Here is a 26,777-nt window from a genome sequence, read left to right as displayed (position 1 = left end):
ATTTTCCAAGTGACTAATGCATGATGTTACAAAATCACATATGGATAAAAGAGTCATTCAAACTGCAAAACAGACTAGTGGACTGCAATGTAAGTGAGTACTAAAGATTCGCTTATATGGTTTCAGATTCCATATTGCAACTAACCTTTAAGAAACAATCACTTGTTTAATTGTGTAGTGACAAATAAGAATATCCACATTATTTTGAAAACACTTTTAAAATATTTCTCCCTTTTCCAGCTACCTATCTGTGTGAAGCATTACTGTTTTCATTTACTTCAATCAAAACATCAAAATACACTGAATGCAAAAGCAGGAATAAGAACCTGGCTGCCTTCTATTAAGCTAAATATTAAATACATGTATTAAAATGTAAAACAATACCATTTGTATTTTTTTGAAAATAGTTATTTTTAATAAAATTGTTATTTCTGTTGGGGTGCTAGGTGGCTCAGTTGTTAAGTGTCATGCTCATGTCATGTTCTTGTGGTTCATGGGTTTGAGCAGCACATTAGGCTCCGTGCTGACAGCTTGGAGCCTGTAGCCTGCTTCTGATTCTGTCTGCCTCTCTCTCTGCCCCTCCCTGCTTACACTGTCTCTCTCTCTCTCAAAAATAAAATTTAAAAAAGTGTTACTTACGTTAACATGTAACAAACTTATTAAAGTCTATTAATTAATAAATATATTTTACATTTCTCTGTTTCATATTTCTACAGTGGTAAATGCTGATAACTATAACCCACAGAAACAAAAGCTCTTCAGGGTCCTCAATAATTTTTAAGAATGTATTCCTGAAACTACTAGAATAAACTGTTATCAGAGGGACAAAGTTACCTAAAACTAAAACCAGAGTTCCTAATCAATGACTTAGAACATGATAGTAAGAGGCTAATTTGATACTTGATATAATAGCATGATTAGAGCAAGTCATAAAATATTTTCTTGATATTTAACTTACAAAGAGAATTCTGTTTTACTAATTTCAGTTGTGATGTAGTCAATTTTTCTCCTCGCTGGCTTTTATTCTCTTCATCACCCTCCTCATCTTGAACTACAAAGTCATCAATAATATAATCATCACCATCTTCATCATATTCATAATCATCTTCCTCCTCATCATCATCACTTTCATCACTGCTTGGACAGGATTCCTTCTGAGAGTCCTAATTAAATTAGAACATATCTTTCAGTAAGTTTGTACTTTTAAATTGTCAGTATGGATACAAAATTAAAAGATTAAATCTGAAACCAATGATCCATGGAAATTTATTTCATATTTTAAGGTTAAAAAAATCTTGTTATGTTAAATGTTGAACTTTTGAATTAGGAAGAAGATAATATGCCTTGGTAAATGATGTCAAATGTTTAAAATAGACATTAAGATTATAAGTAGGAGTTAAAAAGAGGAAAGACCATATTTAAACAGTCTTTCAATTTTAAAACAGAGTGATGAACTGAGGCTCATGATAAAGCAAATTATATTTGATACAACAGTGCAAACATGTTCAAGGATACTTGATTAAATAATAAATTCAAGAATTGAGAAATAGAACAGACTCAGCACTTTTTTATAAAAATTAAATACTTTAAGGAAAAGATTTTAAAACAGTAACAAAACCAATAAAATATAACACACCTCAAAATCTCTACTACTATTGCGTCTCTGGCGAGATCTTTGTTTTGAGAGTTCTTTCAGTTTCTGGAATTGTTCTCGCTTTCTTGTACTTAAAGTTTTTTCAGGGTTTTTTGGCTCCATCTCTACTGACGAACATTCGTCTTCAACCACTCTACGTGGACGTTTAACGCCTACTTTTCGCACTAGGATATCACTGCCATCACTCTCATCACTGTCATACATAACAGAGGAGACCCTTTTTCTCTTCCCTCGCTGGATGTGCTCTTCTTCCAAATCCTCCTCTATTATCTGTCCAGTGCGTTTGTTCAGATCATCATCTTCTTGACTGGAAAGCTTTTCATGATTTGGTGAGTCAGTACTTCTAAGTTTGTTTTTGTTATTTTCTTCTTCATACGTTGAACTGTTGCCAGTGTTCATGATATGCTCATGGTTACTACCTTCACTTTCAACTGTAATTAATCTAAGTTTTCTTTCATTTTCCAGCTTTTTATTACTATCAAACCCCTTGTTATTGTCATGCTCTTCCTCACTGTCAATCTCTTCCTCACTGTCAAGCTCTTCATCGCTGTCAAGCTCTTCGTCACTATCAAGCTCTTCATCACTGTCAAGCTCTTCGTCACTATCAAATAACTGTGAAATACTACTTCTTTTAGTCCGCCTCCAGTCAACTCGAGATTTCTGCTCACGCTCTTGAGTTTTAGAATTTTTCCTTGTTTCGTGTCTTCTAACATGTACCATTTTCACTTAAGCTTCTACAAAATAAAGTTATTAGGAACATAGTAATGATAACCAGATCACAACAATGAATGCATTTATGGTAAACTATATTTATTTGGTGTTATAAAATGGTTCACAAATCACATAAAATATCTGAGTGAAGATGGTAGAACAGTTATCCAGGAAATAATTTATTGAACATCTATGGAAAAACTATAATGAACATCAATTGTGAATTATATTTTGTGTTGAAAGGGATACATAGAAAAATTGTGGTCCTGTTCTCAGGAAGATTATCATCCATGGGTAGAACATACAAACATATATTAAGAAAAATGCAAGGCATTCATTTAATACCAAATGAAAGACAAAAATAACTGCAATAAAATCATAAAGATGCAGGAAGAACAGTACAGCAAATGCTTCACTGAAGATTTAATTCAACAGGTATGACCTGATAGACTTCTGAAGGACTGGTTATATTTCAACAAAAAGAAGGGATTTCAGGCAGGTAAAAATAGTAAGGTCAAAACTTTGGCACTGAGAGAGAACACGGTATGTTAACTAAGTGCAACTGAATAGGTATGAAGAAAGGTTTTATGCTGGAAAGAAAGACAATTATAGAACAATAGGGTGGGGTTACCAGAATCATTCATCCTTAGGCAAAAGATTCTAAACAGAAATGATATGAATTATATTATAAAGGATCAAAAATTTATATGAATAAAGTTATAAAGTAGTAGCTGACAAACAACAGCAGTGCAAAACTAAGAGGTCACCTATCCATTTACACTTCAATAAAACAGCAATGGCTTTAAACCACTTAAAGAAACTGATTAACAATCCAAAATTGGGTGAAAAAAAAGTTTCATGGTGAAGCAGAGCAAGGTATTGGGACAGAAAATAAATACTGTAAGTTTCTGATTCAGAAAAGGGTGAACACTAAAATTGCTACAAGTATATAATAAAGGAACAATTAGAGATAAGTAATGTAACTAGAAAAACAGTTAACACATGTACTTTTGTAGTTGCTAAGAAAAATACACATATGATCACAATGTAATGAGACTGACCTCATAATACATGTTTAAGAACCTATGTACTCTATTGAGTGTTATCTCCAAAGAAATCATCTTATGAGGCTAATTATTCCAATATCTACACTATGGCATAGAATATTCTTGGAGATTTTCTACAAAACATAGTATCAAAAAATACATAAAAATATGAAAATAACCACGCTCCATCTTTTATCCCAAAGAGTGGTTTAAATACCCATTTTATTGATTTGTCTCAATTTTAAGGGACTGTTAGCAGCTTCCAAAAATGAAATCCAACTTCAAAAGTTGAATATTACCATTACAGATATTTTTTAAATATGCTGTAACTTTGAAGATAAATTCAGAAACAGAATGCCAAAATTGTTTGAGCAATGGCAAGATCACTAAATCAAGTTTATACCTTTCCAAGATGATTCCTTTTTTTGGATGGGTAGGGGTGTAAGTGGGGGAAATACCACTCATTTGACTATACAAATTGTTATGTTTAAAGGCAATGTGACATTTACTATAATGGTAATATCTCATATAAAATCAGAATATTGGTTGCTAAGCCTATGCACCAGAAATTATCTTTATAGTGTAGGCTGAAATGTGATCTTATGATAGTAACCGCTACAAGATACATTGGACATTGTAACAGCAATCTTAACAAACTCTAGTCAACAGACAAAGTATTCTGTTAGTTGAAATTACACTTGGGTTGCATATTACAGAAGGCTTATGTTAAAATCAGCAAAGATGAGAATAGTGTGCAGTCAAAATTACCTTAAAAATCTTTTTTATTACTCTTTAAGCTATGTTTTCTTATATATCTCATAGTGAGTCACAGGAGGTCCATCCAGTTTCTTCTCCAGGTTTTAAAGAGACTATTGTTGTAGGTGTTTGTTTGTTTAATTAAGCACCAGATAAATGGGCAGCTTATATTTTGAAGCCATATGGTACAAATAAGTATTTTTTAAAGCACATATAAATTTGCATAAACTGTGCATGCAAATTACACTGTAATCTTTCTAATAAATCTGAGTTGGAAGAAAGAATGAGAAAACATTTATGAAAACAAATGACAAATATGGCTTCAGTAGATACGCTACATCAAGTGTGAACAGTAGGAACATTAAACGAAAGACGATTTTATTAATATGCAAAAGTAGGTTCATGTACACTAGATGATTATCTCACAAAACTATTCCATGTCAAAAGACATTTATCATATCAGTAAGTGACTTCTACGACAATAGTAGAAATGATTAAGACTGTGACACTATAAAAATACCTATGACTGTGCATGGTTAAGCTATTTAAAAATCCTATATATATAGTAATTTTTCAGTGCATTTTCATGTTTTTAAATCCTGACAATGATCCTAGAAGAAAGATGCTGTCTACCTTCATTTATAAATATCAAAGCCAAAGACATAGAGTTCAAATGACTTACCGAAGATCACACAGCTTGTTAGTGACAGAGCTGGGATTAGAAACCAGTTCTCCTGATTTCCCCGTCCAGTGCTACACAATGACTGCTGCCAATATTATATTTGTACAAGGTAGTAAAGACCATGTCTTTAAAAAATCATTATTTTAGCTCTCATTCATGCTAAATTTTAGTTTCAAAGAAGAATCATCAAAATAGTTTAGAGTTTACAAACATGCTTTAAAAAAAACTATGTAACAGAATTTTAGTACACTTGAGTTAGGCCAGAAACTTCTGGAAACTGTCCATCCAATAGGCAAGAAAAGAATGTGCAAAAGAAATGAAAATTTGAGACTTCCCTCTACCATCTTACTGATGACATTGATCACAAAGTTTAAGGATTCCCCATTGAATCCAAAAGTAAAAATTTCAAAAAAGGCAGTCTCTGAGGAGAAAAAAAATATTATTTTGGAAAACTGCAGTACTGAATATTTGAAGAAGTAAATTTTATTTAAATAAATCAAGGCTCATTTGACAAAGTGCCAAATTTCCAGGGTCTCTCCTCATATTTCAAAATTGCTGTCACTGAAAAAGAATATAATTTATATATGCCTGGCTTCTCTTCTAAAATTGTGAATACTTTTACAATGTTAGCTGGGGAGGGAAGAATGATGACAAGAGGGAAAGGGTGAGTGAATTGAACCTGAGGAGAGAAATGAGAAGGTGAGGCTAGATTTATGAATAAGACATCTCAGTCATTAGAATTAAAAAAAATCCATGCAATGGATGTAATTTCTTTATATGCTGAGTATACACTCAATTTCTTGAAATGAGAATTTAATCAAGTTTTTTTTTTTAACAATACCTTACCTTCAGGCAAAGAGAAAAACAAAGAAACTCCAAACAGAAAGCATTAAATAAATGAAGATCAATACAATCACATCTTTGTGCTTCATCGTGAATATCACATAAAAGGCATATATATATTTTAAAAAAAGGCATACACATAACTTTGCAGTCTGCCAAAAAAGATAAAGGCAAGAATCCATATCGCTGTCTCTCACACAGCCATTCTACAATTCAAAGGTACTTGATGATGCTACTTGAATTTCTTATCAGAGGAAATACCGTGTAGCCTGGGCTTTGAGGTTAACTTACCCTGAAGAGAAGACTCATTCTAGGAATTTCTTGCCCTATCAGGTGACAGTTTACATTTCTAAGGTTTGAAGGGCAATGGAACCCCAGCCATTACTTGAAATTCCACCAGAAAGGATGCATTTCTATTTGTAAAACAACACCCCTCTCTGATATTTCCTTTTATATGACAGTTTAGAGAGAAAACCTTTAAGAGACCCAAGAAATGGTTATTGAATGCCAGCACAAGCGCGGAGCTGTGGCGCTACTACAAGGGATCGACACGGTCTCTGCTTCCACGGAGCTCACAATCTGATGAAATTACTGGGGACACCAGAACAAGCCGGCATGATACACGATTTAAGGGCTACATTGTTATAATTCTGATTAAGTTCTTTTCACATTGCTGTCGATGCATTTATCACAGTTCTTCCCTCGGTAGAAAACAGGGCAGCACGACAGGACAGAAATGAAAAATGGAAAGATTACAGAGAAAGCCAATTCCCTCCACTTAGAATCACGAACCAATACGCCACAATTTCGCGGAGTGCATCCTGCCAGCTTCGCATCCGGGGCAACAACAGTATTCATTAAAAATCTTTAACACCGAAGGTGGTTCTCTAACTCCAGCAGGGATGAGTGGCAGAGGAAGGATCCTCGCGGGAGTTAACACCAGAGTCATTTTCCTGATTACAAACCTGGCTCTTTGGCGGGACGCAGGTAGCCAGCGCAGCACGCCCGCCAGTCCGCTACTCTGCCTCGGGGAGAGAGGGGCACGGTCGCTGGGGAAGCGGACCCTTAGGCCGAGCTTCACGATGACGTGCGTAGGACGACACAAACCCCCAGGCCACAGAGGAGCTCCGCACCCAGAAACCCAACAAGGGTCTGAAAAGGCCAGAAACCCGCGAAGCCACCACCCGACTCCCCACAACCAGCCCCGCCCACTTCCTCACCAAGGAAGGAACTGGCACTCGGCCTACTGCAGCTCAGCATAAAGGGAGCAACGAGTGCAGAAAGACGCAGAAGGTGGTCTTCCCGCCCACCCCGACGGCGCCCGCAGGAATTTTTTTTCCCTGACTGAGGGGAGGCCAGGCTTCCCCCGCTCAGTTACTAAATCATTAGCAGCCCGAGCGAGAGCGAGTCCCCGCCCCAGGCTGGCCCTGCACCGCCCCCGCGCCCTCACCTTTCAAAGCTCCTCCGCCTCTGCCTCCGCCTTTGCCTCCGCCCCAGGTACCCACTCCAGACTAGCCACGCTCCTCCTCCTTCCGGGGACCAGGGGAAGTCCCGCCTCTGGGAGGAGCAGAGGGCGGAGCCGACGGCGGGAGGGGGCATCTTCCGGGAGCGTGTGCTGGGGGAGGAGCGGTCGCCGCGCGTTAGTCAGGGATCGGTGCGGGTCCTGGTTCCAACTGAGGTGGGGAGAGGGGCCCGGCGGGCTGTGAGGGGCCGGGAGGACTGTCCAGGCCAAGCCCAGCGCGGGGAAGTGTGGCTTGCGGTGGAAGGGGTTGGCTGCTGGGGAAGAAATCAAACGTAACCGTTCCCTTGGGGAAGGGGGCTAGTCCCCGTCTCCGTGGCTCTTCCGCTCTCTGCCGTAACTTTGGGGTGTGGCAGGGGCTAGTGACGGACGTTTACCCTGGATCAGGGCTTGAAGGAGGTTCGTGGTCACGATGGAGTTATAGTCTTTATCGCGGCCACTGGGGGAATAAAACAAATGTTTGTAATCCGGATTATCCGCGGTGACTTGGGGCCTCCTCTACTGCCCATCTAAGTTAAAGGCCTGTTCCTTCAAACTTCCTCCCCTCTCACCTTCCTCTGCCGTTTCATTGCCGGCCAAGCCCGTCCGGGGACGGGGTCAGGGTCACCAGGTTCCTGGTAAGGTTGAAAGACTGAGTGTGTAAGACTGATAAAGTGGGTCCGTGTGAAAAAGAAGGAAGGATTTTGCAGATTGTTTCAGTGTGAGTGTGGGGCAAGGGCCCGAGTCCTAGAGCCTCAGCATGTCAGGGAAACGGAAGCGGGTGGTGTTAACTATTAAAGATAAACTTGATATAATAAAAAAACTTGAAGACGGAGGTTCTTCCAAACAACTGGCAGTGATTTATGGAATTGGTGAGACAACAGTTCGAGATATAAGAAAAAATAAGGAAAAGATTATAACTTATGCAAGCAGTTCTGATTCCACAAGTCTTCTTGCCAAGAGGAAATCTATGAAGCCATCTATGTATGAGGAACTGGACAGAGCAATGCTGGAATGGTTCAACCAGCAAAGAGCAAAAGGGAATCCCATATCTGGACCAATTTGTGCGAAAAGGGCAGAGTTCTTCTTTTATGCTTTGGGTATGGATGGTGATTTTAACCCCTCTGCTGGTTGGTTAACTCGTTTTAAGCAGCGGCACAGCATTAGAGAGATTAACATTAGAAATGAAAGATTAAATGGAGATGAGACTGCTGTGGAAGATTTTTGTAACAACTTCCGAGACTTTATTGAACGCGAGAACTTACAGCCTGAACAAATCTACAATGCAGATGAAACTGGACTCTTTTGGAAATGCCTACCTTCCAGGACTTCTGTGGTCAAAGGTAAATGCACTGTCTCGGGGCACAAGTCAATTGAAGAAAGAGTCACTATCATGTGTTGTGCCAATGCAACAGGTTTACATAAACTGAAACTTTGCGTTGTGGGGAAAGCAAAGAAACCTCGCTCTTTCAAGTCAACTGACACGTCAAACCTGCCAGTCTCTTACTTCAGCCAAAAAGGTGCATGGATGGATCTCTCCATTTTCCGGCAGTGGTTTGATAAGATCTTTGTGCCACAAGTTCGAGAGTACTTAAGATCTAAAGGCCTACAGGAAAAGGCTGTGCTCTTGTTGGATAATTCACCAACTCATCCAAATGAAAATGTCCTGAGGTCAGATGATGGCCAAATATTTGCCAAGTATTTACCACCTAACGTGGCTTCATTGATCCAGCCCTCAGATCAGGGAGTCATAGCGACAATGAAGAGAAATTATCGTGCAGGTCTTCTTCAGAACAACTTGGAAGAAGGTAATGACCTGAAATCCTTCTGGAAGAAGCTAACTCTGCTAGATGCACTTTATGAAATAGCAATGGCATGGAATTTAGTAAAGCCAGTTACCATTAGCAGAGCATGGAAGAAGATTCTTCCTACAATAGAGGAGAAAGAAGGCTTGGACTTTGATGAAGAAGATGTTTCTGTGGCTACTGTGGCCACAATTTTACAACATACCAAAGGATTGGAAAATGTGACTACTGAGAACATTGAAAAATGGCTTGAAGTGGACAGTACCGAACCAGGTTATGAAGTGTTAACTGACAGCGAAATCATCAGAAGAGCACAAGGCCAGACAGATGAATCTAGTGAAAATGAGGAGGAGGAAATAGAACTGATTCCAGAGAAACATATTAATCATGCAGCTGCTCTCCAATGGACTGAAAATTTATTGGATTATCTAGAACAACAAGGTGATATGATTCTGCCTGATAAACTGGTGATACGTAAACTTCGAGCCACCATCAGAAATAAACAGAAGATGACAAATTCAAGTCAATAATGGCATTTCATTGTTACCATTGTTTTGGTAATTGTGTTTGTAACTCTTAATCTCTGCAGTATGGCTTACTTTTCTTTGTGTTCTCAATTCTCAGACACAGTCCTATGAAATACAGATACAAAAATGTATCTGAAGGGGCTCGAGGATTATGTGTTAGGTATACTGTGTCTCTTCCTTTATTTGTGCAGACAACTGGAAGCTGATTCTGTATAGATACAGATTACCTATACACATGTAGACCTGCAATTATCCCTTCTATTACAGTGGCATTCCCTAAAACTTCTAACAAAAATTATAGACGTCTGAACAGATTGAGCACTTTCCTGAAATCTGTTGTTTGGTTTATGAGGGCTGCCACAGTAATCTTTCTTTGTGCTGGTATCTAAAATGGTTGTGTTTTGTGTATCTGTATACACTGACACAATGAGAAATACCTATATTTTAGTTTTCAGGGTGATCCGTAATAATTTAAAGTGAAGTCCAATAATGAGGAAACTGATCTATGAATTATAAAATAACTTAGAAATCATACTTTTATTCTCTTACAAACGTTTAGGTGGCAAGAGGGCGACATTTTTCTGGAATGAAGTAAATGTATAGGAATTAATTACTAAATTAGGAAACTATTTGAAAGTTGATATATAAAAGATATATTCTGATCTATTTGTAGAAAACTGTGAATTGAAAATTTGGGAAACCTTAGGTTATTTATGAAAAGGGAATAAATAAGTTTTAATTGGGTCTTATATTATGAATTGGGTAGTTATTTATTCATGTAATTATAGTATAGGTTTTGTAATGTTACATGTGGTGGTATGAACTCCCACCTTATATGTGGGGGAGAATCTTGGGAATTTATGTTTTTTTACTGTGTACTTGGAAATGTCTATCGTTTGAAAAAGATTATCAGACCTTTCCTTTTTATTTGATATGAAAAGAAAAAGAAATGAATAAAATTTTTTATTATTTTTAACAAGCTATGAATAAAGACTTGTTTTATGAAGAAAGCAGAAATAATTATGGAAAGTGCCACATTTTAAGGAATTTAATCATTTACTCTTTTGACACTTGTAAAAAGGTATTCTTTCTTCTAGAATCCATTTAAGTGAGAATTTTGATAAATTTGCTTAATAAATTTAATGTTTATTTAACACATTGAAAAGACTTTACATGTATGAATATTGTTTTAATTTGTAATTTATAAGCAACGTGGGTCACCATATTTCATGCTTTGGCCCTTAAAAAACAAAATGTTCTCTCATTTTTTTAAAGGTTTAACTTTTTTATTGAAATACTTTGCATTTTATAGTGCCTTTCTTAGAATTCTAAGACTTCAAAGAGACTTTAGCTTTCCCTAATTCTGTTATCTTCATGCTGTATGTCCAGTTTTTTTAAAAAAGACTTCTGTGATTAGAACTGTTTAAAGATTATTGCATGAATTGCATCAGTGCACAGAGGAAAAAAAGCATCAGAAGTTAACATACATATTGGATCAGATAGTTATACATTCTGCTCTAAATTAAATTGTATATAAAAGAATTTTTCATTTTTCTAACATGAAAATATGTATAAAAGCTTCTTGGAATTTCTGTCTGGGTTTGCTCAATTTTTAAAATTAACCTTGTCAGTGAAATTCAGCTGTATCATTGCCACCTAGTGGTAAAATTAACATTACTGTTAAGCTGTGTGGTTTTAAATTTTAATATCTAGTAAAAGGTTCACTGTTTTGTGACCTTGAGTGTGAATCTTTTGACTCTTTCTCTAGCCTGTGAGAGACTGCTCTTGTTTTTTAAATTTATAGCTATTTGCTCTTTTCCAAAAGCTGGCAACGTGGGTAGGCTATAGTTTGTTTTGGACCCTCTTATCCTTAAACATAAGTATAAAAGCTGCCAATTGCTGAATACTATGTTATGTTCTAAGCAATATACTTATATAATCCTCAAATTATGGTGGAAATACTGTTGCTCAGCTCATTACCCTTAATTGCTGAAAATCACTTGGCTGCAGGTAAGAATTTAAACCCAGGTATTTGATGCCAAAGCCTACACTTGTACCGTCCAACCTAGGCTAACCTCTTAACCTTTCCAGTCTTCAAATTTTATTTCTGGCCACCCACCTCCCTCCCTCCAGACCTCTCATGGATGTCTGAACTTCTCTATTTTCCAGTGCACTTGTGGCAGCAACTGCCCTTTCCTTTACTCTTTCATGAGGTTATTCTTCCTCTTTCACTACTCTGTAGTTTTATTTCTGTTTATCTCCAACCTAATAGCATTTGAAACTTGGGTCATCTGTCTTTTGATTTTTGTGTTAGCCATGCTCAGTGAGGATCCTTTCTCACTTAAACAATTTAAAACCCACCATTGGGAAAAGAAACAGTTCTTGGAAACATTTCTCTTTAGTTCATGAGACAGTCTCAGAGAAATTCGAGTCATGGGCACAGTATTGTCCCTACATAAAAGTCTTGCTAGACCAAAGATACTGGAAACTCCTACTATCAAAACCACATGAGTATGTATGCACTCAGATCCATACAGATCAAAGGGGGGAAAAATGAGGTGATCTGGGGAAAAGAAGGAAGGATAGGCTGAAATACAAGAAGAGTTGGTTAGAGAGGAAAAAAAGGAAATATGGGCTACAGTGAGGTTCATTTTGTAATGATGTGTATTGCAGCATCATAGTCCCAGGCTTAGTAGTGTGTGCTGCTACTTAGTAGTGTGTGCTGCTATAGATGGTCCCCGAAATCTCTGCTTTTCTTCTTTTTTATAAAATGTTAAAAAGTCAGTGCCAACTTAAATGCATTTGATCAGTAGTTGGGAATGGTTAGTTGATGATGACAGAAGCTATTCAGGTCTTATTGTATGTGCCCCAAAGTCTTAAATTCTTAGTTCCTGATTCCTCTTCCCTTAATGTCCCACCAGAGGCTGTGTGTTTAGCTTTCTCTTTCTCCATTAAGAAATTAGCCACAGACTTAATTTTCTCACTAGTCTTGCCAGGTTTTCCCCTTGATGAGTTTTGATACAACAGTTCTCAGAAAACCAACCTGTACATTACAGTGCTTCTTTAAACACCCATACTCCTTGTAGCCAAGAATTCTGTGAGAGTAGGTTTACCTGCGGGTATTGATAAAGGAAATTAGGAACTTGCTTTCTGTGAGAGATTTGGACTTTTGGTGGGTGGATAGTGAGGGAAGTGGATTGATAGGGTCTTAGTATATGCAAATGACTACTGAGGGAGAGGGGTAGGAAAATATAAGAAGATGAATGGTTCTTGCCCTTAAGGATCTTGGAATTAATGAGGAAAAATGATATTTGAAAAACAACAACACCAAAAAAAAAAAAAAAACCCATCTGGTTTGATTGTAAGCTCATATAAAACAGCCAACATGATGTGATAGAGACCATGTAAGGAAAGCATCATGATTTATTTCGCTTATTCATTCCTTCGCAGGCTTACACTTTATATAACTGCTACATTTTAAGCTTTTCTTTGTTCTTGTTTTTTATTGATTCTGAGTGACTTTACTCATTTCTATTACCTGCATGCTTATGAACCCAAATGTACCTCCAGTCACTATCTTCAGAAGTTCAGATTTGTATCTTCAATTGAGAAGCAGGATTTAAGTTTGGAAGGGAAATTAAAATTGTCGCTTTGTTTCCCCTCTGTAGTAAACTCTCTATTAGCATTCTAATGTCAGAGCTACCTAGATGGGCTAAGGAGCTAAAATACTTTTTTAATTGAATGCCAAACAAAGTTTATCTTCCTTGGTCTAAAATAGCAAAATAGATCATTATTTTCTTAATTAGCCTTTCCCGATATATACACATGCCTTTGCCTGTGACCATTCCTTCTCACAGGCAGCCATAGTGGTTTCTGTTTCTGGTATCCTTGTTGCTACTCAAGTATCAAAATTTAGTTTATCATGTTCCGAATCCTAACTTCCTTAAAAGACCATCATTTATACTCTTTACACCAACTTTATTCCTTAGAAATGTACTCTCTCTTCCCCATTTTAGGCAGCTGGCAACTTCACACAGTAACTAGTCTCATGCAATTAGAAGTCTGATGTGAAAGAATGCCCAAGGGTGAGCAGTCACTGGGATACCTAGTGTGAGAACTTATATGTGTAAGGCCTCAGAGTCTATAAGACTTGTAGTATATTGTGAGGTGATTTTTGAGATTTGTGTCTCTTAATACTAGACTACGAGATCAAGGATCAATGCTTTGCAGAGTAGTAGACATTCATTCAACAAACATACTCAGCAAACACTAATTGTATACTTTCTGTGTATAAGATGTGTCCTAGGAAATGTATGGGATACATGGATAAGACTATCCGCTTAAAGAGATTTACAATAGAGAGAAAGAGAAATGCAGAAAACAGTGAATTAAGTGTTACAATCCTGATGGAATGCAAAGGCAAGACTTATCAATCCTGAATGACATAAAGTAGCGCAATCTGATAGGAGAACTAGAGTCGTAACAATTGAGTTGGGCTTGAAAAATAACTGAAATATGCATTTCAATTTTGTCTTCAGTCTTTGCCAAATGTCCTTCAGGGGGCAACATCATCCCCACTTGAAAACACTGCTGTAGAGCTACACGATTATGGGTATTTGGTCTGCTTTCCATATTATTGAAGTTAATATTTACAATTATTTTTTTTACCACTATTTCAAATTACCCAGCCTCTGGTAGTTATTTTTTCTGATGCCTGCTTCCTGATCTCAAATTTAATGCCACATATTTGAGATTTTTATCACAGCAGCACCCCATTTCAAGGTACCCATTCCTCTTGATCTGGATAATTCTAGCTGATGAAACAAACCTTAGAATTTTGGAAACTTATAAATCTTTTTCAGCAATTTTATGATGATAAAGGACTTAGTTGGAACATAACTTTAAATAGTGATTCATAGACCTAGGCTCCTTCCATCTTGTGGTTTTGTATTTGCTAGACTCTTTAAAATCACCTGAATCTAGTCAACAGATGGGTAGAGAACAAAAAATATACCCTGCTTTTTAGAAACTTCCTTTCTCAGAAGTGAAATGCATGATTTCAGTTCACATTCTAATGATGAGAACTAATCACTTGGCCCTACCTTGGTATAGACAATGCTGGGGAGTGACCCTAGCTAGGCAGTTTCTTCCTAGATACCACTTTGTACTATGTAAGGGGAGGTGCACGTGTAGTGGATAGCCCTTTCTGAAACAAAAAACAGTGGCAATTCTTATAGAACCATCTAAGGAGGTTTTAAAAGTATCAGTGTATGAGCCCAACTCTTAAGAAGATCTTATTTAGTTAGTCTCGGGTGGTTATAGTGTTTTTTTGTTTGTTTTAAAGTTTACACATATCTCTCAATATGCAACTAAGGTTGAGAACCACAAGATTAGAAATTTGCGAGGTGCAGAGTAGAAGATGTGGAGCTAAGAGAATAATACGTTACTCTGATGGACTATGGGGTGAAGACTATTGAGAGAAAGTAATGAGGAAGCTAAATAAATAAGCAAACTAGCATGTATATGCACCTGTATGTCTTTGTAGGAGTTAGCTATGATATCAGAGGAGAGAACATGGAACTTGGAAGCAGAAGACCAGTATTTAAGTCCCAGATTTACCATTTTTCAGTTCTAGAATTTCTAAATGTTTCTCATAAGTACTCATTCTTCTTTCATGTATACCATAATCTGTTATCTAAGTGCATTAATTTTACTTATTTGAAAGTTACAGTTTGAATTCTCTACAGTCTCGGACCCTTCCCTAACCTTTACTGAGTTTGTAGTCTTTCATGGAATTGGTATTATTATTCCAACACTTGGACATTGTTAGTTGTGCATTCCTTATACAGCTGAGATGCCTGAAAGACTATGGCCTCTGCTTATACAGCATGTATCGTGGAAAGTATAGAAACGTGCTAAAGTTTGGTTGGAGCCACTGATAGAACATGGAATGGTCATTATAACCAGCCAGATGGGGAACTTGGGAGCTTGTTTTCTGAGCTTGGATGCTCCCCATTTCTCCTGACATTATTAGCAATCAGAGACATTGTTCTATTAGTTACCCCAAGCTCTACTCCTTCCTGAACACAGGCATAATTTTTTCTTGTGCCTAGCCTGGAGAGTGGCAGTTGTGTGCCTAGATCCTTGTGTTAGGCCTTTTGTTATTTATATCTGGAATTCTGTTCTCAGCTTTCACCATTTCATTATATGAAACACAGTTTTCTCTACATAATTTATGGTTCTCCAAAAGTTTATCTTCTTATTTTTAGGATGGCTATACTTGCTTCTTTTAATATTTTATATATTTTTTCAATAATGTATGTGATTGATATAAGAATAAAGCATCTAATGTCTCCATTTATCCTGATATCAGAAGTCGTAGCAGTGTGATCTTGGGTGAGTCTCTAAGTCTCTCTGAGTCTCATTATCTCTAAAATGAGGATAATAATACAGACTGTTAAGAGGAATAAATAAAATAATGTACAACACTTTGTGAGTGAGTGTTAGTTTTTATATTATTAATATGAAGTATTAAAGGACCAGAGACATCAAAGATTATAAGAGAGAGAGAGTAAAATAATTGAAACAGTAGAAATTTGTGGTTGAAGGGAAGGATAGTAAAGGTCAAGATCTGCAACTTTAGATATTTGCAATATATTGAGGCAATGTATACAAACAGACTCTGGCATTCCTTCGCTACTTTCTCTTATTGTTAAATGATATGGGGACTAACGCTTTTACTCACACTCTAAATCAGAACACACTCTTTTCCCCCAGTTGACCCTTGAAGTATTGAAGTATTTGGATCCACTTATATGTGAATATTTTATAGTACAGTACTGTAAATGTACTTTATCTTGTAATTTTCTTGACATTTTCTTTGGCTTAATACATATATATTATATATAATATACAAAATATATGTTAATCAACTGTTTATTGGTAAAGGCTTTCAGTCAACAGTAGGCTATTAGTAGTTAAGTTTGGGGGAAGTCAAAACTTATACGTAGATTTTTGACTGTGTGGGGGATCATTGCCCCCAAAACCTGCATTGTTGAAGGATCAATTGTATAATTATAAAATATTTGTAGGTTCTTACTTTAAGGGGATCTCCTGAAGGAGAGGAAGACATTTTAATTCAGTCCTAAAGATATTAAAGCAATAAAAAGATCAATTGCGGTTGAAAAGCCCTTTTGGGTACACACACTAAGATTTTATGGAAAAGTTAATAAGGTTTCAGGGAACAGATAAGAAAAGTCTGAAAAGGAGTAAAGGGATATTGAAAGGATTAGTGATAAGTATTTGTATAATCTTTGTCTCTTAATGAAGGAAATAAAAAATAATAAAACATGAGTGGTAACAATGATGGCAGATTTGTTTTGGAAACTTAACAAATATGATCACGTTGGGATGATTTCAAGTTGAGAGCAGTTTACGGTTTCAGTTTACCACTGAATAGAAACCAGATAGCAGTGGGAGCCTACCTTCTAACTAAATCATTTTCACAAAAGATAATAGAAATGATTGGTATTCGATGCCATTCTGGAATTAAAAGAATAAATAGTATTAAGTAGCCAAGTAGCTCTTCTAGTCTCCCTGTTTATATACGTCTTTTTGTCTCTCCATCTAACAAAGTATATTCCTTAATAGCATCCTTATTGTTGTCTGGAGACTGGGCCTCGGTTGTCTGTCTTTTTGCCGTTTCATCTCTGAATCTTTATACAAGAATGACAAGGAAAGACCCTGTGTGGATTTGTATAGTATTATAAATTGACACAAGTAACAGGAAATTGTCAGTATATATGTGAGGGAATCAAGTGCACAAATCTCCTTCTTTTATTTAATAGAGCTTTTCTTGCATAAGGCGTGTAAAGAAAAATCTTTGTTGCAGAGATGTATGAGGGCTCCATGGGAACTGAAAACAAGCCTGCGTTTGATCATTAAGCACCACTATTATTTCCTATTTTCATTTAAATAGGACTAGCTTTTTTGTAATTCTGTGTATTACCAATGTTTTAACAAGTGAAATAAAATTGAATGCAATGTGGAAAAATCGATTATCCATGAAATAATTTTTAAGCTGTATTTGTGCCCTCATTAGCAGAATCTTCTTTAATCTTAATGGAAAAAATTGTGTTTCATATATTAAAAAGTCAGACATCTCTTAGATAAACATTTCCCCCCTTTTAACTTGAGGTCTCTGTTAGTTTCTTTAACATAACTGTGACATTTTATCATTTATTTAATTGTTCATTTATTCATTCATCCCAAATATTTATCTACCTAAGAATATTTACCTACTTCATAACCAAAGATTTAAATAATCCTGCTCTAATTTCTTCTTGCAGATTGGTGTAATTAAGAACTTGAAATTAAATCCTTATGTATTTTGTATGTTAGAAAAATGACTAATTTTAGGTTGCTATATTACTTCATTGATCAATGAGGTGATGAAGAGAGATATTCAGAAAGACTGATGATTTAAAAAACTTTTTTTAAGTTTATTGATTTATTTTTTGAGAGAGAGAGAGAGAGAAACAGAGCACATGAGCAGAGGAGGGGTAGGGAGAGAGAGAGAGAGGGAGAGAGAATCCCAAGCAGGCTTCATGCTGTCAGCACAGAGCCTGGTGTGGGGCTCGAACTCACCAACTGTGAGGTCATGACATGAGCTGGATGCTTAAACAACAAACTGAGCCACCCAGGTGCCCCAGGTTGATGATTTTTGATGAGTTTTAGCATTCAAATTGGTTTTAAAATCAATAATTATTTTGAGATTATCATTTAGAAATGTGTATAATATATAACATTTATTCATTGATTTATATGAAAACAAATATTCTTGTTGACACACAGTTAAGATATTTATTTATGATACACATTTTATATTACCTAGAGATGATTTCATGGTTTTAAAATAGAAAAAATTCAAATAAAAATAAAAGTAAAAAGTTGAAGAAAAATGTTCAATAAGGGTTGTAATATAAAAGTATTAAAATATCCAATATAGGATTTTAATTTTAACTGAGTTTTCATAAAATCTCTCCCAACATAATGGATATTTTCTTATTGCAAAGATGTCTGGTCTTTAATAAGTGTTTTGTTTTGTTTTGTTTTTTTACAGTCATGATAGATGCATTAACATCAATCATGTACACTATAGCTTGACAGAGTTGCCTTCTAACTGAGCTATTGTCACCATTCTTGCTTAAATAGCTTGAATATATGAATTTACCCTAATTAGGATATAATTAGGCTAAACCTGATTTGAGTTGGCAAAAAGCCTTGCAGGTATTCTAAAGACAAAATTATTTTCAAGGATTCAAAATATTTGTTAGTTTATAACAATATACAAAGTTACATGTTTTTAAAAAGTATAGTACACAAAAGCTTCAAAATAAAAGTAGATATTCATGACATTTATTTTCTGTTTACTAGGTCAGGACACCTCTTCCTAATCTTTAGCATTTAATAACATTAAAAACATATATACTGAAGGAAAAAAAAAACCCAAGCATGAATGACTGTGATAAATTCTATCATCTAATGAAATAAAGTTTATTAAAGATGACTGATGGTGTCCTTTTTTCCAAGTCTGCTAAACACAAAATGTGTAGGATGGACAAGAATGTGGTCTGTGGGAGTCTATGTAGAAAATGCTTAAATAGTTTAATATCAACCAATAATGAACAAAGTGTACATTAACAATGTAATACTTAATGAGTATTTACAGAAGACTTACATATGCCAGATACTGCTCTCAGTACTTGGAATTTAGCAAGAAACAGCTATCTATTGCTCTTATCACATAGTTACACACAACACATTATTTTATTTCTCTATGGACCAGAGAAACAGGGAATGAGTTTGTGGCTCAATAAAAAGCTTAAACTGGTGCTAGAGTTGTCTTCAGATATTATGAACTTCCTTTGGAACTAGTAGAGCTAATCAGACTGCCCATCACTAAATTGTTAGAAGTGGTTTAGTCACTGCATTGGTTGTTGGATGAGATTCCCTTTTCAACTCCAACGCTCCATGATTCTTTCACATTGAAGAATTGTAGGAAAAGTACTGATTAAAATACCAAACAGTGTTGGAATAAGAATACTTTTAGAAGTTTTCATTCATGCATTCAATGAATATATCTCAGTGCTACCTATATATCAGACATTGTTTTAATTCTTAAGGATCTAGCTTTTACAATAAGTATGGTGGATTTTGGAATTTAAGTCTTTGATTTCTGTAGTTTCAAAGAACCACATTTTTCCATCAAAATATACCCAATTTTAGAACCCCCCCCAAAAAAAAGCCCAGAAAGAATTAGACAACAAACATAATGAGATAGATATCATGACACTCTTTCAATAGCCTTTTTTTTTTTTTTTTAACTGAATTTAACTGAACTTTTTACTTGTGGTTGTTTCTGGCACTTAGGACAGAGATTGACCTTTTCCTTTCATCCATTTATAATTACTAACTGCCTAGTAGGACACTACTAGATATTTATCCAAAGGATATGAAAATGCCAATTCAAAGGGGAACATGTACCCAAATGTTTATAGCAATACTATCAACAATAGCCAAATTATGGAAAAAGCCCAAATGTTCATCAACTGATGGATGAATAAAGATGTGTGCACACATGCACACACACACGCACACTGGAATATTACTTGGCTACCAGAAAGAATGAAATCTTGCCCTTTGCAGCAACAGAGATGGAACTAGAGTGTATTATGTTAAGCAAAATAAGTCAGTCAGAGACAACTATATGATTTCACTCATATGTGGAATTTAAGAAACACAGCGGATGAACATAGGGTAAGGGAAGGCAAAATAAGATAAAAGAGATGGAGGCAAACCATAAACAATTCTTAAATACAGAGGACAAACTGAGGGTTAATGGAGAGGGAGTGGATGGATAATGAGTAAGATGGGTGATGAGCATTAAGGAGGGCACTTGTTGGGATGAGCACTGGGTGTTATATGGAAGTAATGAATCACTAGGTTCTAATCTTGAAACCAATACTACACTGTATGTTAACTAACTTGAATTTAAAGAAAAATAAATTACTAATTATGCTACAATAATAATGGATACCATTCACTGAGCATTCACTACGTGCAAATCACCCTTCTAGATGATTTTCAGGTATGTAATTTATTCTTCATAGCAATATTGTGATATGATATAGGTAGTATAAGTCATAGTAGTATCTCTTTTACTGAAGAAGAAACAGGCATGAAGAGACTTACTAGCTTCCCTAAGGTTAAGCAGCTAGTTAAGAGATAATACAAAAACTGTTTTTAAAAACCATGTATTAGGGCACCTGGGTGGCTCAGTCAGTTAAGCGTCCAACTTCGGCTCAGGTCATGATCTCATGGTTCGTGGGTTCAAGCCCTCGCATCGGGCTCTGTGCTGACAGCTAGCTGGGAGCCTGGAGCCTGCTTTGGATTCTGTGTGTCTCTCTCTCTGACCCTCTCCTAATCACGCTGCCTCTCTGTCTCTCTCCCTCCTCCCTCTCTCTCTCTCTCTCAGAAATAAATAAAACATTTAAAAAGATTTAAAAAAATTAAAGCCATGTATTGTGCTTATTTTCTATTTGATGTTATTAACTATGTACTATATAGCTTTTCTAGATAAGAGAATCTGCATGACTGGCATACTGATTCTCATTTGTTATTGTTCTACAATTTTAATAAATGGCCAAAGGAAGTAGATATAGTAAGATGGAAGAGGTTAATGGTGGAAGTTCATAAATGTTTCAACAATACTAAGCTAGCCATTCTTTCTGGTTTTCCTTCATAAATTCCTCTTCCTATTGAAATTGGGGGTACTTCTTAGCATTCTGTGTAGCTCCTCTACCCTGTTCTTCTCCCTTGCAACATAATTCCTGAATGGGTTATCCCTGATATAGATTCTTTCACTAGTCTAACGTTTTTAAAATCTCAAATCTGCAAAATTTCCAAGTAATTCCACTTTCCTTTGTGCCATCCAAATCAGTGTATCCATCAATATAGGCAAATTTGTATTTTGAACTGTATTTTAAACTTGTAATCATTTTTTATCTGTAAAATTCACTTTTACAACCAGAGATAACATTTAACTATTTCTCTAATTTTAAGAAAATCTGCATAGTCTTCATATTTATTTAGCTAATTTGAGCTATCTCAATGAGGTCATAATTAATTATTAATAAGATAAAACTAACCCCTTATATGAACATAGATTGCAATTTATATGAGTAACAGTTTTCTACAATAAGTTTTCTAACAAATATAATTCCCTAAAACAGTTTTAATCTCAAGTTTATAAAGCAATTTTTGAATTTATTATCAAACAATTTCAATATTACAGAATTTTGTTTGCCATTAAAAAAATTTTTTTGAGGGGAAGAGAGAGAGAGAGACAGAGCATGAGCAGGAGGGGGAGAAAGAGAGGGAGACACAGAATCTGAAGCAGGCTCCAAGGCTCTGAGCTGTCAGCACAGAGCCTGACATAGGGCTCAAACTCAAGAACCATGAGATCATGACCTGAGACGAAGTTGGACGCTTAGCCAACTGAGCCACCCAGGCGCCACCTGCCCCCACTTTTTTTTTTTTTGCCATTTTTAAGACACATCTAAATGCAAACCTCAAACTGAGATGACACAAATAAGTATCGATTAGTATTTTATGACAACTCATGTAAACCTCTCTTTTGTCTAATTAACAACATGTAATAGTTTGTTGTGAGACTTATATTCTTAAAGCACCTATGATAATAGATTTCCATTTGAACTTCTAACTGAAATGCTAGAATTTACAACTTCTGACTCCCTTTAAAATTTTTAGTCAAGGTACATTAAAGAATTTGTAGATGAGGCTTATGATTATCTTTTGCTCAATGGAGTCAAGAGGTGGAATAGCAAATATCACATTATTTATTGGCTGTAAATGAAAACTAGGAATGAGTTGTTATACAACTCACATATTCATTCATTCATTCCTTCTGTCATTTATTTGACAAACATTTAAAATTAAAAGCAGTTCATAGCAGCACTCTCAACAATAGCTAAAACATGGAAAGACCCTAAGTGTCCATCAACGGACAAATGGATCAAGAAGATGTGGTTTATCTATACCATGGAATACTCCATGGCAATGAGAAAGAATGAAACCTGGCCATGTGTAGCAACGTGGATGGACCTTGAGGGTGTTATGCTGAGTGAAATAAGTCAGGCAGAGAAGGACAAATATATGTTTGCACATATAGAGGATTAGGAGGAACTTAACGGAGGAACAAGGGGGAGAAGAAGGGGGGAAATGGTGGGGGAAAGGGAGAGAGGCAAACCATGAGAGACTCTTGAATGCTGACAAAAACTGAGGACTGATGGATGTGGGGGAGAGGGGGGGTGGGCATGGAGGAGGACACTTGTGGGGATGAGCACTGGGTGTTATGTGGAAACTAATTTGATAATTATTCATAAAAAAAAAAAGAAGAAAGAAAACACTGACATTAAAAATATCAGAAAATAAAAAAAAAAAGTAAAAGCATAAGGCTAGTTGGGATAGAATATGTTAAATAAGATACAGCCCTTGTCAAGGAATTTAGGGCCATAACTATATCTTCAACATTAAGACCGTGTTCACTACAGTTTTCCACATCAAACAATAGGATCTTGGATCCTGTAATTCATGAAAAGGTCTGGTTCACATCTCTTAAAATGTACTAAGTATATTAGATGACTAGACCACCTAGATGTATGCACCTAATGCGGAGTTTTTTTGAAACTAACAATGTTATAATAGCGCTCCAGTTAATTTCACACAACTACTCTGAATAGTCATTAAAAAAGTCTTAGAGCTCACCAGCCGTGCAGCTCTGTGTGACACCTCTCCAGAAACAGCTCATGGGAAGGGGGAGCCATCGCTCTGGTGCTGCTGTCCCGCCGCTTCCATGAGGGCTGCAGACCACAATGGCCTGGAGTGCTTCTGCTCCCTGGGAAAGGGGAGGCGGATGTGGGCCCTGCAACCCTTCCACATGGGAGACTCTATCCTCCCCTCTGGGCCTGCGTCTACATGCTCACAGTTAAGGAATGGGGCAACCACTGCGAGTACTGCTTTGCCAGGAAAAAAGAATTGTTCAAATATGGAAGATGCAAGCAGGCATTTTACTAAAATGGGGAGTGTCAGAAAGACACTGTCAGAAAGATGATTGGCTCATGCACAAGCTGGAATGTTCTTGCATGGGTTGTTTTGGGGGGAAAACTGGAATCCCTCAGAGACGGTAAGGCTAACTGCAAGGATTCTGGCCAAACAGAAAACCCACCCAGAGTAAACACCTTCAGAGGAATTGTTGGCTGTGAAGGAGTTTAGATCACATCTGCATAAGTCAGACAATAAGCAGAAGGACTTAATTCAGATGACATTGCTGTTCTTCATTACTTTCACTCCAACACCTCCAATTCCCTGGCAGTGATAGCTTGCTGGTATTCTTTGCACAGGTTCACTGTCATGGCTTCACAACTGATGGAGCAGAGCTTTCTCCTTTGGGATCAGTAATATTTCCTGAGGTTGCATTGATGAATCACACTTGTTGTCCCACTGTCATTGTGACCTACAAGGGGACCCTCGCAGAAGTAAGAGCTGTAAAGGATATCAACCTGGGAGAGGAGATTTGTATCAGCTCTGTTGACCTCCTGTACCCAACAGAAAACAAGAATGACCAGTGAAGAGAGTCTTACTATTTTACCTGTCAATGCCAGGAGGACACCACCAAAGACAAAGATAAGGCCAAAGTGGAAATCCAGAAGCTCAGTGACTCCCCCAAAGGCAGAAATAATCCGGGACATGGTTAGATATGCACGCAATGTCATGGGCAAGTACCAGAGGGCCAAGCCCACAAAAGCCCTAGTGAGCTGCTGAGTATCTGTGAGCTCAGCTAGGAGAAGATGAGCTCCGTGTTTGAGGACAGCAGTGTGTACACATGGCTCATGTTGTACGCGGCCATGGGCGTCTGCTTGTACATGCAGGACTGGGAAGGAGCCCTGTGATCTGGACAGGAAATCATTATACCCTCCAGCAAGCATTATCCTCTGTATTCCATCGCTTCCACGTAGTTGAAGGTGAGACAGGGGCCTGGAAAACAAAGCTGCTGGGAAGAAAGCAGTGAAGAAGGCCGTTGCAATAAGGGAAGTAGCTCAGGCAAAGATCATCCATACATTAATGAAACCAAACAGGAAGTTGAAAGCCAGTGAAACTACGCCAGCATGTTAGTTTTTGTTTAATGCTAGTACAGAAACCTTCAAGGATTTGAATATTTCACATCATACACCTCATTCTCTCATTTCTGCAAAATCAATGGAATGAAAACACTTGCCCTTAAACCTTATGTGTGGCTTACCTGGAAGTTGATCTTAATCTTTAATCTTAACACCAAAATAATTTTTGAATGCTTTTTGAACCCTAAGAGGTATGGCATGGTTTCATGTATTATCATACACTTTGGACAGATTGAGTTTAAAAACTGAGATTATTTGTCCTTTCACACTTGAATGACTAAAGAGAATAAAAAAGATATTGGTAACAAGAATATTATAAAATGCAACATGGTTACCTGTTTTTTTAAAATAATCTTATTTTTAGAGTAGTTCTAGGTTAATAGAAAAGTTACATAGAATGTACAGACTTCTCACATACACCCTTTTCCCTACTGTACCCTCCTTACAGTGTATCCAGGTATGAACATCTTGCTGTAGTGTGGCACACTACTTATAATCAGGGAACTGATACTGATGCAATATTATCAACTAAGGCCCGCTGTTTATTAGGGTTCACTCTTCATGTCATACAGTTCTAAGTGTTTTGACAAATGCATAACACCATGTGTCCACCATTATGGTGTCATACAAAATCCTTTCGCTGTCCCCCAAATCTGGTGTTCCATCTTTAATCATTCCCTCTTTTCCTTGCTTTCTCTGAACACTTTGAGGCCACTGATCTTTTTACTCTCTATTGTTGAGCCTTTTCAAGAACGTAATACAGCTGGTATCATACACTGTAACATTTACAGACTGGCTTATTTACTCAGCAATCTGCATTTAATGTTCCTCCATGTCTTTTCATGGCTTGATAGCTCATTTCTTCTTATTAATGAATAGTACTCCATTGTATGGATATACCACAGTTTATACATTGCCCTATTAAAGAATATCTTGATTCCTTCCCAATTTGGGGCAATTATGAATAAAGCTGCTATTAACATTTGTAGGTAGGTTTTTGTGTGGACACAAAATTTCAATTCATTTAGGTAAATATGTAGGAGTACAACTGCTGAATCATATGGTAAGATTATGGTTAGCTCTGTAAGAAACTGTTAAACTGATTTCCAAAGTGGTGGTACCATTTTGCATTTCATCAGCTATGAATGAGAGATCCTATTGCTCTACACCTTTAGTGTTTTGATTTAGCCATTTTAATAGGTATGCAGTGGTCTCATTTTTTAAAGTTGCAACTCCCTAATGATATTCAATGTTGAGCATCTTTTCATATGCTTATTTGTCATCTATAGATTATATTCAGAAGATGTATGTTTAGATATTTCGCCCACTTTTTAACTGGGTTGTTTGTTTACTTATTGTTAGGTTTTGGGTTCTTGGTATATTTTGTATACAAGTCTTTTATCAGATTTGTTTTTGTAAATATTTTCTGTGGCTTTTTATTTCTTAACAGTGTCTTTTGCAGAGCAGATAATTTTAATTTTAACAAAGTTTAAATTACCAATGGTTTCTTTCATGGGTCATACTTTTTGGGGTTGTGTCTAAAAAAGTCTTCACCAAACCCAAGGACACCTAGATTGCCTACTATATTCTCTTACAGAAGTTTTATAGTTTTGCATTTTACAATTAGGTCTATAGAAGATTTTGAGATAATTTTTGAATAGGGTGTAAAGCCCGTGTCTAGATTTATTTTTTGCATGTATATGTCCAGTAGATCTAATGCAATTTATTGAAAAGAGTGTCCTAAGTGTATTTTATTATCTTTGCTCCTTTGTCTAAGATGAGTTGACTATATTTGTGAAGTCTATTTCTGGGATCCCTGTTTTATTTCATTAATCTATTTGTTGACTCTTTTACCAAGACCACACTATTTTTATAATTATACCTTTATGGTAAGTCATGTGGTGTTAATTCTGTTATTGTTCTTCAGCTTCAGTATTGTGCTGGCTATTCTGATTCTTTTTCCTCCCATATAAACTGTAGAATCACTTTGTCTAT

General features: G+C 36.4%; 2 protein-coding genes and 1 pseudogene across 7 annotated transcripts in view; 2 read left to right on the top strand and 1 right to left on the bottom strand.

Annotated features, from left to right (window-relative positions):
- Nucleotides 1-7,226, bottom strand: part of CCDC82 (coiled-coil domain containing 82) — a 32,718-nt gene extending 25,492 nt beyond the window's left edge. The window contains exons 1-3 of one of the 6 annotated variants that reach the window (XM_039220314.1): nucleotides 7,143-7,226; nucleotides 1,637-2,388; nucleotides 959-1,163 (exon numbers count right to left, since the gene is read on the bottom strand). In XM_039220314.1, coding sequence (XP_039076245.1) covers nucleotides 959-1,163; nucleotides 1,637-2,374 — 943 coding nt within the window. In that variant the 5' untranslated portion in view covers nucleotides 2,375-2,388; nucleotides 7,143-7,226. Of the gene's footprint in view, nucleotides 1-958; nucleotides 1,164-1,636; nucleotides 2,389-4,179; nucleotides 4,837-6,657; nucleotides 6,888-6,912; nucleotides 7,069-7,142 lie in introns of those variants that run through there. The other 5 variants (XM_039220315.1, XM_039220318.1, XM_039220317.1 and 2 more) reach the window with 5 other exon arrangements.
- Nucleotides 7,227-7,243: 17 nt separating this feature from the next.
- JRKL (JRK like) lies at nucleotides 7,244-11,257 on the top strand. Its single transcript, XM_039220319.1, has one exon. The coding sequence runs from the start codon at nucleotides 7,951-7,953 to the stop codon at nucleotides 9,523-9,525; it is 1,575 nt and encodes a 524-aa protein (XP_039076250.1). The 5' UTR covers nucleotides 7,244-7,950; the 3' UTR covers nucleotides 9,526-11,257.
- A 12,201-nt stretch (nucleotides 11,258-23,458) lies between these two features.
- LOC120222483 lies at nucleotides 23,459-24,758 on the top strand (annotated as a pseudogene).
- Nucleotides 24,759-26,777: the final 2,019 nt, after the last annotated feature.

The sequence above is a fragment of the Hyaena hyaena genome, unplaced genomic scaffold (genome assembly GCF_003009895.1).
Source record: "Hyaena hyaena isolate Hyena2069 unplaced genomic scaffold, ASM300989v1 scaffold_882, whole genome shotgun sequence".
NCBI classification, from domain to species: Eukaryota; Metazoa; Chordata; class Mammalia; order Carnivora; family Hyaenidae; genus Hyaena; species Hyaena hyaena.
The sequence above is the reverse complement of the archived record's forward strand: the minus strand, read 5'-3'. Positions and strand labels throughout refer to the sequence as shown.

Coding starts and splice junctions, on each gene's coding strand:
- JRKL (XM_039220319.1), top strand. CDS start 7,951: ATGTCAGGGAAACGGAAGCGGGTGGTGTTAACTATTAAAGATAAACTT.